This window comes from Pseudorasbora parva, chromosome 23, assembly GCF_024679245.1.
Source record: "Pseudorasbora parva isolate DD20220531a chromosome 23, ASM2467924v1, whole genome shotgun sequence".
Taxonomy (NCBI): Eukaryota; Metazoa; Chordata; class Actinopteri; order Cypriniformes; family Gobionidae; genus Pseudorasbora; species Pseudorasbora parva.
In genome coordinates, this window is record NC_090194.1 from 36,068,564 (window position 1) to 36,081,149 (window position 12,586).

The 12,586-nt window shown below is 37.3% G+C and overlaps 1 protein-coding gene across 2 annotated transcripts in view; it reads right to left on the minus strand.

Moving 5' to 3' along the window:
- The window catches only part of sgsm1b (small G protein signaling modulator 1b), a 45,738-nt gene that overhangs the window by 11,927 nt on the left and 21,225 nt on the right, over positions 1-12,586 (minus strand). Inside the window, exons 10-19 of one of the 2 annotated variants that reach the window (XM_067432542.1) lie at positions 12,322-12,389; positions 11,844-12,007; positions 11,639-11,765; positions 10,186-10,312; positions 9,702-9,766; positions 9,480-9,625; positions 8,588-8,716; positions 7,104-7,274; positions 6,956-7,021; positions 3,454-3,468 (exon numbers count right to left, since the gene is read on the minus strand). In XM_067432542.1, the coding sequence (XP_067288643.1) occupies positions 3,454-3,468; positions 6,956-7,021; positions 7,104-7,274; positions 8,588-8,716; positions 9,480-9,625; positions 9,702-9,766; positions 10,186-10,312; positions 11,639-11,765; positions 11,844-12,007; positions 12,322-12,389 (1,078 nt within the window). The remainder of the gene's footprint in view (positions 1-3,453; positions 3,469-6,955; positions 7,022-7,103; positions 7,275-8,587; positions 8,717-9,479; positions 9,626-9,701; positions 9,767-10,185; positions 10,313-11,638; positions 11,766-11,843; positions 12,008-12,321; positions 12,390-12,586) is intronic. The other variant, XM_067432543.1, reaches the window with a different exon arrangement.

Consider the following 12,586-nt stretch of genomic DNA (forward strand, 5'->3'; position numbering starts at 1 on the left):
TGTGTGTGTGTGTGTGTGTGTGTGTGTGTGTGTTTGTGTGTGTGTGTTTGTTGTGCAATAATTGTAAAGGGGACCAATGTCCTCACTTTTCTAGTAAAATATTATGATAACTGACTAGTAAGGACATTTGACTGGTCCTCAATAGTTAAAAAGGCTTATAAATCGGCCAAAACATGTTTTTATTTAAATCTATTGTTTTGCACGTTCTTGGGATGGGTAGGTTTAGGGATAGGGATTGAGTTAGGAGATATAAAATATCATTAACCTGATATAAAATCAATGGAAGTCCATGCAATGTCCTCACTTATATAGTGAAACAAACCTGTGTGTGTGTGTGTCCTGGCATTCCCTACTTTGTGGGGAAATGTCTCCACACAGATAATAATATTATTAGTAGTAAATGATTATGATAACACCTTTGAGCCTGTCAATATTATGCAAACATGAAATCTCAAACGCACAGTAGGCTAGTAACGTTATTTGCTAATATAGTTGCTGACTTTTGCGCCTGCGTCTCTCGTCACGTAAGAAACGGCATTCTAAAGCAGTGAGCTTAAAAGAAGTTCAACGTGCATCTCATTACCTTGTGTTATTTCCCCTTTCACTGCCACGGACGCATTGATTCTTTGTGAACTCCCGTTTAGGACTAGCGATGTGTTGCCTGTCTGCACGCGTCCGTCAGGACAGCGGTTAATCTCCTCAGCTCACTTGACGCGCAGTAGCGCAATTGACACTCCCTCAACCGCCACAGTCAGATATTCCACCACATTAAAGAGAGCTTATTAACAACGAAAACGAATATTTATTTTTGCTAATTATTATTTTATTTCAGTTAGTTTTTTAGTAAGAGTAGTTAGTTTCGTTTAGTTTTAGTTTTTTATTTATTCAGATTTTTAAATTTTATTTCAGTTTACGAAAATGTTTTTTGACCAATAGTTTTAGTCTTAGTTTCAGTTTTCGTTTACGAAAATAACCTTGATAAGCAGACTGTATATGCGTTTAGGACCACCTATAGGCTCATATTACTAACACAGACTTTAAATAACACAGACATACTGCACTATTGACTTTAGAGCAGGTTTGTGTTGGTAAATGGTCAGTCGTTTTCAGTTCCTCACAATAGCAACGCTCCAATAATGCTCCTGAACACACCTGGTTCAGACCAGACGCCCATGGGGTGAACACACACACACACACACTCTGATGGGTGAACAGATGCAATAGTGCTTTTGATATTTCAACAACAATGAGCTGGACGTGAACATGAAAACACTAGTGTTGAGCCTGGCGTCACATTGCGCAGAGTGTATAGTGGAGCCCATTATGCTTAATTACATTGAACTACATTGAACTACATTGAAACAATCATAAGATATGACCCAGTCTAAAGTTCTTTCCGAGTGAACACAGGGTTTATTGGGTTAACGCTACGCAAAACCTTTTTGAGAGAATGCAAACACATTGAAATCTCCCATCTCATATTTTGTCCCTTTAGGGGCTCTGTAGTGCACTAATAATCCAGATTTGGCAATCCGAAAGAGTGTGTATCTGGATCAGGGTGATCCAATCTAATTTTGCTTTGAAAAACAGCACTAAAGTAAAATGGATTACCTGATCCTGGATAGCAAAACTGGGATTTCCAAATTAAACTTTTTGAACAACTGGCCACAGGATTTGTGAATTATGAATTTCACGACTGTATTGTTAAATTTATCTTGAACTTCATTCATGGTTTGGGAATTTCCACTCAAAAAGACAAACAAATCATTTAAAATCATAAATCTGCATTACAAATAATCCTTATCCGACAAGTTTAACTGAATGGGCTGTACAATTTACTTCACGTTCTATTTTCAGACGTCAGGGCCCGGTTTTTTAAAAAGTTTAATCCGGATAAAATTGATCCGGATTTAGTAATCCTTTTTTTGTGATCCGTGATCACGCAATCCAGCTTCCTTTTGGAGCCAGTTTTTTAAAGCAACATCGGATTGGATCAATCTGATCCGGATAGGAACTTTTCAGGATCACTAAATCTGGATAACCAATGCTCAAACAGGATAGAGAATCACAATGTAGAACTATAGATATGTAAAGAGCAACACGTAGAATAGCCAGTGTGGGGTCAATATAAGGTTATTTTTATTTGAAATGAAAACACACATTTCATTTAAAAAAAACTAAACTAAACAAAAATCAGTGATTGCCATTCTTTGCATTTTTTGGTTATTCTGTAATCATTGCATGCATCACTGATAAATATTCTAAAAACAAAAATATTTTCGATTGTGATGAATATATATATCAGTTAGTGACAGAATAAAATGTATTGTTTATGGTCAGCTGTTTGGGGGATTATTTTAGGCCAAACTCTTTCTTATCTTTTATTTAGGCCAAACTCTTTCTACTTTGCTGTAGACCTTTACTGAAAGGCAGAATACGTTAAAGCCTACCCAATCACTGTAGCCTGATGGATAAACAAATACAATTAAAACCTTATGAATAAATAGGATATCTTGAAGGATACTGCATGATCGAAATATAGTATTATTTGATACATTTTTAAAGTTTTCATCACATTTTGGCCATGAAATCCACGCTGAATCCACCCTTCTGATGGGATCAGTTTAATCCAGATTTTCGGGATCAAAGTGATCCAAATCCTACAAAAAAGTTCTGAAAAACCCAAACTAAAGGTTTGATCCGGATCAAACCCCAGATTGGATTACGTGATCTAATCCGATTATATAATCCGTTTTTTCTTTTGAAAAACACATTTTCAAGATTTGATCCAATCCGTTATCCAAAATCCTAGTGGATTACTTTTGAAAAAATGGACCCTGGAGACTAAAAAACAAGGCCTGGTTTAGATAGATGGCAAGAGTTCTCTACAGTCACTGCTTTCTTTTCCTCTTGATTATTCTCTTTTTTCCTTTGTATTCCTCTCTGACAGTATGAAAAAGACAACAAATACTGTGCATTTGTATTCTGCTCTCCTGATTTAATTGATATATCCTATGAATAATTCGCTGGAATGCACTAAGAATCTCCCATTTTTCTCCCCAAATCCTCACGTCTCTTTCAAGGTTTCACACAGATGCTTTAAAATTAGTGCTGTTAATCAAAAAAAACCCAAAAAAACAAATTAATTGCGATTAAAAGCGTTGGAGTCAATATTTATATATTGTAATAATTTCACAGTTACTCTCTAAATGAATGTATAAACAACATAAAGACAGTATATTTTTAAATATTTGTGCTAATGGCATCTTTTTATTAATGAAGGCCAGTTAACTGATACTAATGTCTCTATAAAAACATTAATGAAAGACATTCAACATTACAGTATAATTGAAAGCTATATTAATCTCAACATTTAGGCTTTAAAAAATAACTTAACTAAACTTAACTAAAACAATCTTCACATAAACCCATTATATAATAAGTCATATTTACCTGTGGCTTTCCTGCCTGTCAGACATAAATAGAAATTATACATTATTATAAATTATTCTAATATACAGAAATGTATGTGATCAAACAGTCTGTACTGCATACGTACTACATTTAAATATAAGCCCCTTTCACACAGCAATCCCGATCCCGGTAAATTACTGTAAAATGACCAGAATGACTTTACTGGAAAATACACAAATAAGCTGTTCACACACGAAGCGGCGTTATGGCTTTTTACCGGGCAGAGACCGTTCACACATCAGCTCCAAAATACTGGTAAATTGTGTGATGTCAGTCATCGGAAATATTTCAACGCTGTGCCGTTATCTTCATTCGCTTTAGTTTAAAGCAGCACTTGGTAACTTTTGCTCTCGGGGTCCCCCTACAGTTGGGAAAAAATAATGTCCTCAACTACTGTCATAAGCTGTCATCCAACATTTGCTGCATTTGCTGACATGACAACCCTGATAGCCCTGAGCTAGTAATGCGCGGGTCGTCTCATAACCCGCGGCCCCTGTATGTCTATTTAATGGTTGCGGGTGCGCGGCGGGTTGTAAAAATATATACAGTGGTGCGGTGCGGGCCAAATAACTTCATAAAAGCGTCCCGCGGGTCGGTGCAGCACTAACAGTTCCCCTGAACACTGCAGGAGGAGTTCACATGCAGGTGTTCTTCTGGCGGCGCGTGTGAAATGTCTTCATCCCAGGTACAGTCAGTGGCATATGTTTCAGCATGTCATATGAATATAATTTCATGGGTTTTATTTTTTTCAAACGCCAAATAATCGCGATGCTCACGTTTACAAGCCAGCGTCATTATAGTAGTCTATTGGTTAGCGTTTTACAGAATCTATATGATACTTCAGTTCAATGTTTGAGTGGTAGGTAATCGCCATAACAAGCAGGACCGCATCGGTCGGGCACGCCTCCTTCAGCTCACGCCGACGAGCAAACGCTGGTCACATGTTGATTCTCGTCCTGCCTTTAATCACAAAACTTTTTCGTTTACTCTTATTGCTTTCCTCCAACAAAACCTTTTCTTTCTTATTTGTCTGTGCTGCTTCGGACATGACTATATTATCCAACGAATGAAGTTGGGCTCGCACGTCCGAATTTAAGGAAGTGTGTGTGTTGGTGGAAGTGACGTATATGCCGTAAAGCAGTCGAATTTTGTAGTTTTTTTTGTTCTCGGGTTACTACCCGAAACCCGAAGTTTAAAAGTACGATTAAAACGATACAGACCCCGTCAGGCTATGGCAGACGTGTCATTCAACCTATTGTAAGACGATGTATCATCACAAGAGTCTTGAAAATATATTATGAAGGTTGAAAAGTTACCTGGTGCTGCTTTAAAGGTGGGGTAAGTGACATTTCAAAAATGCTTTATAAAAGTGTCTTGGGGCGAGTACCAAAACAAACTTGTGACCAATCAGCAGTAAGGGGGCGTGTCTAGTAATGATGAGAAGAGAGCGCTCACATCATTATTCAAATGGCACGACACACAGGAAGGACATTTGCAGAATGACGACAGAAAGAGAAAGATGACAGATAAAAAACGTGGAAGATGTATGTGGAACAAAAGAAGGCTACACTAAAAAATGCTGGGTTGTTTTAACCCAATGTTGGGTCAAATATGGACTAACCCAGCAATTGGGTTGTTTTAACCTAGCGATTGGATTGTTTTAATCCCACGGTTGGGTTAAATATTTGCTTAAGACAACCCAATCGCTGCGTTAAAACAACCCAACTGCTGGGTTAGTCCATATTTGACCCAACATTGGGTTGTTTTTTACTCAGAATTTTTTAGAGTGAAATATGCGTTCACACCGGCAGCAAATGAAGCATTAAGCACGAGTGATTTACATGTTAAGTCAATGCAAAAACACAAACAGACATTCTGTTGCTCGATTTGCCACGTTTGGCGTTGAAAAATCTAAACTTTAACGGATATTCGGCCACGTTAACCAATTGGGAGCTTGCTCTAGCAGTGACAACAATGAGGACAAAATCATATGTGAATACCCGGAGCTGTACGATACATCTTATTACTTTATAGAAACAGGAATCAAAAGTCAAAATCAAAAAGAATAAAAAAATCTGGTAAGTTGTAAAAAAAAAAAAACACACTCTTTACTCAATTTTTCACCATTGAGATTGCGTTACAGCTTTCCTGTAGCTCAACTAGCAATGGGTGCCTTGAATGCAATGTAAGTCGCTTTGGATAAACGAATATGCTTGTGTGTCCTGTTCCATTGTTTGTCCATTTGCGATCGTATCGTCGTTCACTTCAGTGATGATAAAGACCCGTTCATTTCCACACCCGATAAGCCTGGAGCTTCTAAACCTCCTCACTGTCTGTACCACACACACACACACACACACACATGTTTGTTTTTGTGAATTGTGGGGACATTCCATAGGCGTAATGGGTTTTATACTGTACAAACCGTATTGTCTATCCCCTTACACTGCCCCTATCCCTAAACCTACCCATCACAGGAAACATTCTGCATTTTTACTTTTTCAAAAAAACTCCTCTTGTGTGATTTATAAGCATTTTGAAAAGTGGGGACGTGGGGTAATGTCCTGATATGTCACCATTTTCTGTAATACCTGTGTCATACACATGTTATTATACACATTTTTGTCCTGATATGTCACAAAAACAAGCACACACACACACACACACACACACACACACACACACACACACACACACACACACACACACACACACACACACACACACACACACACAAAAACAAGGTGGCTCCCCCAAAGGCCACGGTATAGTTCAAACGCTGCTGAAGGGTGAGAAGAATAATGTCACCTTGTTCTCAGTTTTTGAAAATGCTTATTTTATTGCGTTTATAGAGCAAACCTTTGCTGATTGTTTTGTAGTTTACCGGAAGTTACTGTCATAATTCACACAAAACATCATGGGTCGCAGGAAAAGGGTGGACACTGGTTATATGAGCAGAAAAGATAATATCAGAGATGTATAAAAAAGTTATATGAGCAGAAAAGATAATATCAGAGATGTATAAAAAAGTTACTATAATTTGATGAAAATATTCACTGGAAAAGTTTTAAATATGATTTAAATTTAGTTTAAGAAATTAAAAAAAGAAATGTAGTAATGTATTAATGAATTAAATACCATTTATAATTTTATAAAATTTAACTATTATTGTTTTTTTAATTAAAATTTTTATTAATTTGAGGCCTCTGCTTAAGTCTCTTGTGTCTTAGATATATCTTTGAGGAAAAAAAAGATCTTAATTTGAAAATCTCAGCCCAGTTTGAGACATTATGATCTCAAACATTTCTCACAAAATTTAAAGCACAAATGATCGGAGCTCCTTTACATTTAATTTATTGCTTTGTGTGACTGATTCATTTTTCCTATTTAAGACAAAGCTGAAGGTTGAAGCACAACTAAAAAGCGAGCGATAGCAGTCTTCTGGAATATGCTGGTGGTGTTTAATGCGACGGCGTCTCACCTGAGCGCTGCTGTCAGTGTGTGATCCTGCGTGACTCTGTTTATCGGAGCTGCTGCTCTGAGACGACTAAAGAGAGAAACACAGTAAATCTGCATGCAAACCTCCAGAGCGTCAGACATGCGTAGGCGACTCGAGCATAAACATTTACATCCGTGCTGATGGTGGAGTCCTGGCGCGATCCGCAGTCCACGCTGGCGCCGGACGCACATTTGGCCAAAGCCACGGCGTGCTGCTCCTTCTCACGCTGACGCACGATGGCTTCACATCCCAACCACTCGCTCATGGTCTGCTCGTAACACGCTCGAATCTGCTCGTCCACCTACAGAGAGGATAGCACGGTTACTGCTTCAGCAGGGTCTTCAAAATTTTAAAATTTGCTGAAGTATTGAGGTCTTAAATCATTTAATAATTTTCCTACATCCATGTAATGCTACCTCTAATGCTCACTGAAATGCTCCAGCAGCGCTTAAGCGTGTGTGTGTGTGCGTGTTGGTGTGTGTGCATGTGCGCGCGTGTGAGTGTGTGTGTGTATGCGTGTTGGTGTGTGTGCATGTGCGCGCGTGTGAGTGTGTGTGTGTGTGTGTGTGTGCGTGTTGGTGTGTGTGCATGTGCGCGCGTGTGAGTGTGTGTGCTGGTGTGTGTGCATGTGCGCGTGTGTATGTCTGTGTGTCTGTGTTTTCTCCTGTCTGTGCCGTTAATGTTAACCAAACAACAGGGGAAAACACACACACACACACTCACATGAGCGCACATGCACACACCAACACGCGCGCACATGCACACACACACACACACACACTCTCGTGTGAGTGTGTGTGTGTGTGTTTTCTACTGTCTGTGTCGTTAATGTTAACCAAACAACAACAACAGTGGAAAGCAGCACTTACACTTAAAGCACTTTTTGTGTCTGTAACTTTATGTTGTATTTGTCCTATTATCATTTGTTTATAAGTTTATTACTTGATTACTTTTGACTTATATCAAGCATTTCCTTATTGCTGTGCTTTACTTTGAGATTTTGGTCATATTTCCCACCCTAAGTGGCATTTGTGTTATTAAAGCTAGACAGCACACCACTGGACAATACTTTTTTTTTTGAAAGATACCAAACAAGATTCATGCACTTTTTTGTTTCATTTATTGTTATGTGCTACTATTGTGCATCTAACATAATAATATGGTAAATGTGGCATCCTAATTATGAAAGAAAAAATGAAATTTTTTTTGTACATTTTTGGAAATTACCACCACAAAATCAGTAATTTTGAACTAAAAAAAAAAAAAAAAAAAATATATATATATATATATATATATATATATATATATATATATATATATATATATATATATATATATATATATATATATATATATATATATATATATATATATATATATATATATATAATAGCAAAATCTGGTTGGGATTGAGCTATGGGGAAGTGCAAGTTTACTAATACTTTGTTCGATTTTAATAAATGAATTTGCTTTTCATGTCATTTTGTTATTCTGCATTTCCTTTGTAGGTTTTTTATTGCGTGATATAGGTCTTAAATTTGACTTTGTGAAACCTGCAGAAACCCTGATGTGCTTGGGTCTGGTTCTGTCCTTCCCAGAGTCCGGTTTGCTCACCTCTTTGCGTTCATCGAGGCTCATGGTGAAGTGATAATGGCCCAGCAGAAACGGCCAGACCTCTTTCCGTAGAGACGGCTCCACGCCTCCGTAATAAACCAGCCGCAGAAGTTCCTCCTCCTCGTACGCCTGCACAGCGGCAGTGAGATAAAGGTAACACTTTACAATAACACTTCATTCCTAAGGCTTAGCATGCATTGAACAACACTTCTACAGCAGTTATTTATCTTTAACTAAAAGTATTTTAAAGGAACACTCCAGTGTTTTTAGAAATAGGGCTTATTCAACTTCTTTCCTACATTTAGATATGTGGGCAAATGCATTTTTGTCTCAGTGCATGCATTGAGTGCAATGCCTGAGGATGAGAGCCTCCCTATTTGTACTCGTTGTGAATACTTTTGCTCGGGACATGCTAGCTGGCAACATAGGATTCCATTCATTATGCTAAGCTAAGCTAGCGGCGACCCTGCCAAACTAAAACAAAAATGCATTTGCCCACATATCTAAAAGTAGGAAAGAAATTGAATAAGCCCCATTTCTAAAACGGTGGAGTGTTCCTTTAATTTTAAAAGGGTCCTATAATGTTTTTTTACATCTTTAGTGTGTATTGTTGCTGTTTGAACATGAAAAAGCTCCAAATCACAACGCCCCTCCAGCGGGAGTTATTCTGTATATCAGTGTCAAACACGTCACAATATTCCTCATTTAAATAATTCATATGCAGAATAAAGGGGCAGAGCCTGGTTGAGTTAGTTAGTAGTGTGTTGAAACTGCCGGTTATGGTAAAGGGCGGGGCATTTCCCAAACACTTGACCAATCACAGGGAAGAGAGGAGCCGCAACAATAGAGAATATGAGGAAATAAAGTACACTAGATAGTGAGGGTCACATACAGTGCTGTCCTGTAGAAACATCTTCCAAACTTCTGCAGACAGACCACCTTTGGCATCATAAGGGATGTCAGGCTCAACGATAGTGGCGTTCACCAGAGCCGACAGGTGCGTACGGACGGTGGACAGGTGACGGCAATACGCCAACCCTTGAAGATACACAACAGCTCATCAGAAAGTTAATGGAGAGTGCATTACAAACCATAAATCTCATGAGATACATACAGCCGTAGAAAGCACGGGAAATGATCTGGTGCTTCATGGTCTCACAGAGTAACTTCAGCGGCGCCCTGTTACACACACACACACACACACACACACACACACACGTTTGTTTTTGTGAAATGTGGGGACGTTCCATAGGCGTAATGGCTTTTATACTGTACAAACCGTATTTTCTATCCCACTTCACTTCCCCTTGTCCCTAAACCCACCCAACACACACACACACACACACACACACACACTACCCCTAAACCTACCCATCACAGGATACATTCTGCATTTTTACTTTAAAAAAAACCTTATCCTGTACGATTTATAAGCATTTTGAAAAGTGGGGACATGGGTAATGTCCTCATACGTCACCCTCTCCTGTAATACCTGTCATACCCATGCCAATATACACATTTGTGTCCTCATATTTCACAAAAACATGCATAAAGTGTGTTATTTCATCACAATGCAAACATCACAAATCCAGACTAGCCTGTCGTGGTTGCATCCGTTGGGAAGTCCACCGTCCGACGAGCCGTTCTGCGAGCAGGAAGAACAGGACGACTTCCTGAGGGTGGGCTGCCACAAACTCACAGCCTGGTCGATCAGTTCTGATGCCACTTTAATATTGAGAATATCAATTAGCATCATATTTACAACCATCATCACCAAAATGCCATCCTGCATCAGACTTCAGATTTAAACCAAATTTAAATTAAAAAAAGAAATCAAATAAAATGCATAGTGTCCAAAAAGAAATGTGTTTAAACATACATGAGTAAAGCATGACTTTTCTTTATATTGCATTCATTTTTTATTTCATACCATTAAATGAGCCACTTTCACAGTATGAAACCAATATTAATATGGATATACATGCAGAGTTATTATCATTAACTAAAACTAAAGCTGTTAAAACATTTCTGTTAAGCGAAATGAAGCTGAAATAAAATATACATTTTAGTTGAAAAACAAACTAAATAAAAATTAGAAATTTTGCCTTAGAACTAAAATAAAGTTGAAGCACTAAAATTATTATATAATTTAAATAAAAAAATAGATAAAACTGATAAACATGAATTAAACCTAATTAGCAATATTAAAAAAAGACAAAAGCACAATGAAATTACCAAAAAAGAAACTAAAACTAAATATTTAAAATTAAAGCTAATTTAAAAATATTAAAAAAAACAAAAATAAATAATAACACTTGATTTATGACAAGCTATAGACAAATTTATTGGCGGTTATATCCTTTTAAAAATATTTATCAAACATGCATAATTTTCTCCATAAGAAAAAACACAGATGTTGAGGTGTTTGGAATAATATATATTTAGATTAAACACTAGATGAAATTCCTCTCTCATTAGTTTGCAATGCATTCATTTTTGACCGTGAACAGAACAAGTGTGACAGGTTTTTTTTAGGACTATGTCACCTTTTTGAATCGTGTCCATGTTTTTTGTGTGTAGCAAATGCCAAAACCTTTACCAAGTTTCCATTCTGATAAGGTCAAACATTCTAAACAAAACTAAACGTAACAAAATTCATATGGCTATATTTTACACTCAATTTTTCACACTAGAAACACTAAGTTTCTTATACAAGTGGTTAACAGTGGTAACTGCACAACTTGCTGATATGATGCTGTTGATTATGTGAATAAATGACAGATTATTGTTTGTGCAATTTTCCTAAAATTGAACAGTCCAGTCAAGTAGTGTTTTTCTTTACCTTGTTTTAAAATTTTCAAACTAAAACTGTAAGTATTTGGTTACCATTTTTATTTAAAAAAATAAAAGTTAGATTTGAAGCAATGCAGGAGTGTCCGTTCAGTTTAATTAAAAACCTTATTATTTGAATTTATTTCCATTTATAAGGTCATTTTTCCCCAATATAATCTTGCTTGTGAATAATGAAACATCAACATCACGCTAACTTACTAAACTCCTGACTGCCTGGATATATAATCCGAAACACATAATCGGTGGCTTCATCTTCATCTTTGTCCGAGAATGACTCGCAGGATCCATGTGGACTCCTTTTACGCAGTTTTGGGAACACTTTTCCCTGGGGAAAGAACTCAAAACGGTCAGCAAAACAAAAAGTTTCTCATTCAAACTCCTGAAGAATGAGTGTTCGGCAAACCTTTCCTCTCTGGGACCACAGAGGAGGATCTAACTGGCCATGAGGAAGGAGGCCCGTTTCCAGACACGTGAGGAACTGGAGCAGGTGGCCTCCTTTTGGGAATCGAAACGGAGGTCTTTGGATCCCGTCCTGGCTGACCAAAACCACAGTACCGCCACTGTCCACTGAACACAAGCAGATATTGATATTTGTATGCATTTTATGCAAGTATCTATCTACTATACTGTTATAAAGATCACCTTGATTTACATTACAAGCATCAACATTTTTTTTTTCACTTTTTTGACTTTATATCTGTACCAAATTGCATATTTTCCTAGGTTTGGGCCTCGGGATAAAATTTTGCTCACTCAACCTCACTCAAAAACATGCAAACATTTTATATTTTGCCTAAAAATTCAATAAACTGATTAATAAAAAAATAATAAACAACTGGCTTTACATTGTTAAAGATGCTCAGGATCATTGATATATTCACCTTGCTGATGACAGTGCAAATAGACGATCTCCTCTAGACGAATGGTCATCGCAAAATCCCAATACACACTATAGAGAAAATATAAAGACGTAAAGTGTTGACTTAAAATCATTTACACAGCCACAGTCAATGCCATCATCATCCCACATAGTAGTGGACAATTTTTGCGACCTTGCGCAACGTTACCTAAAATTTCTATAAAGGTGACAAAAATCCCGAACCTTTATAGAACATTCGGTACATTCCTAAAACGTCCTCTTTTGGT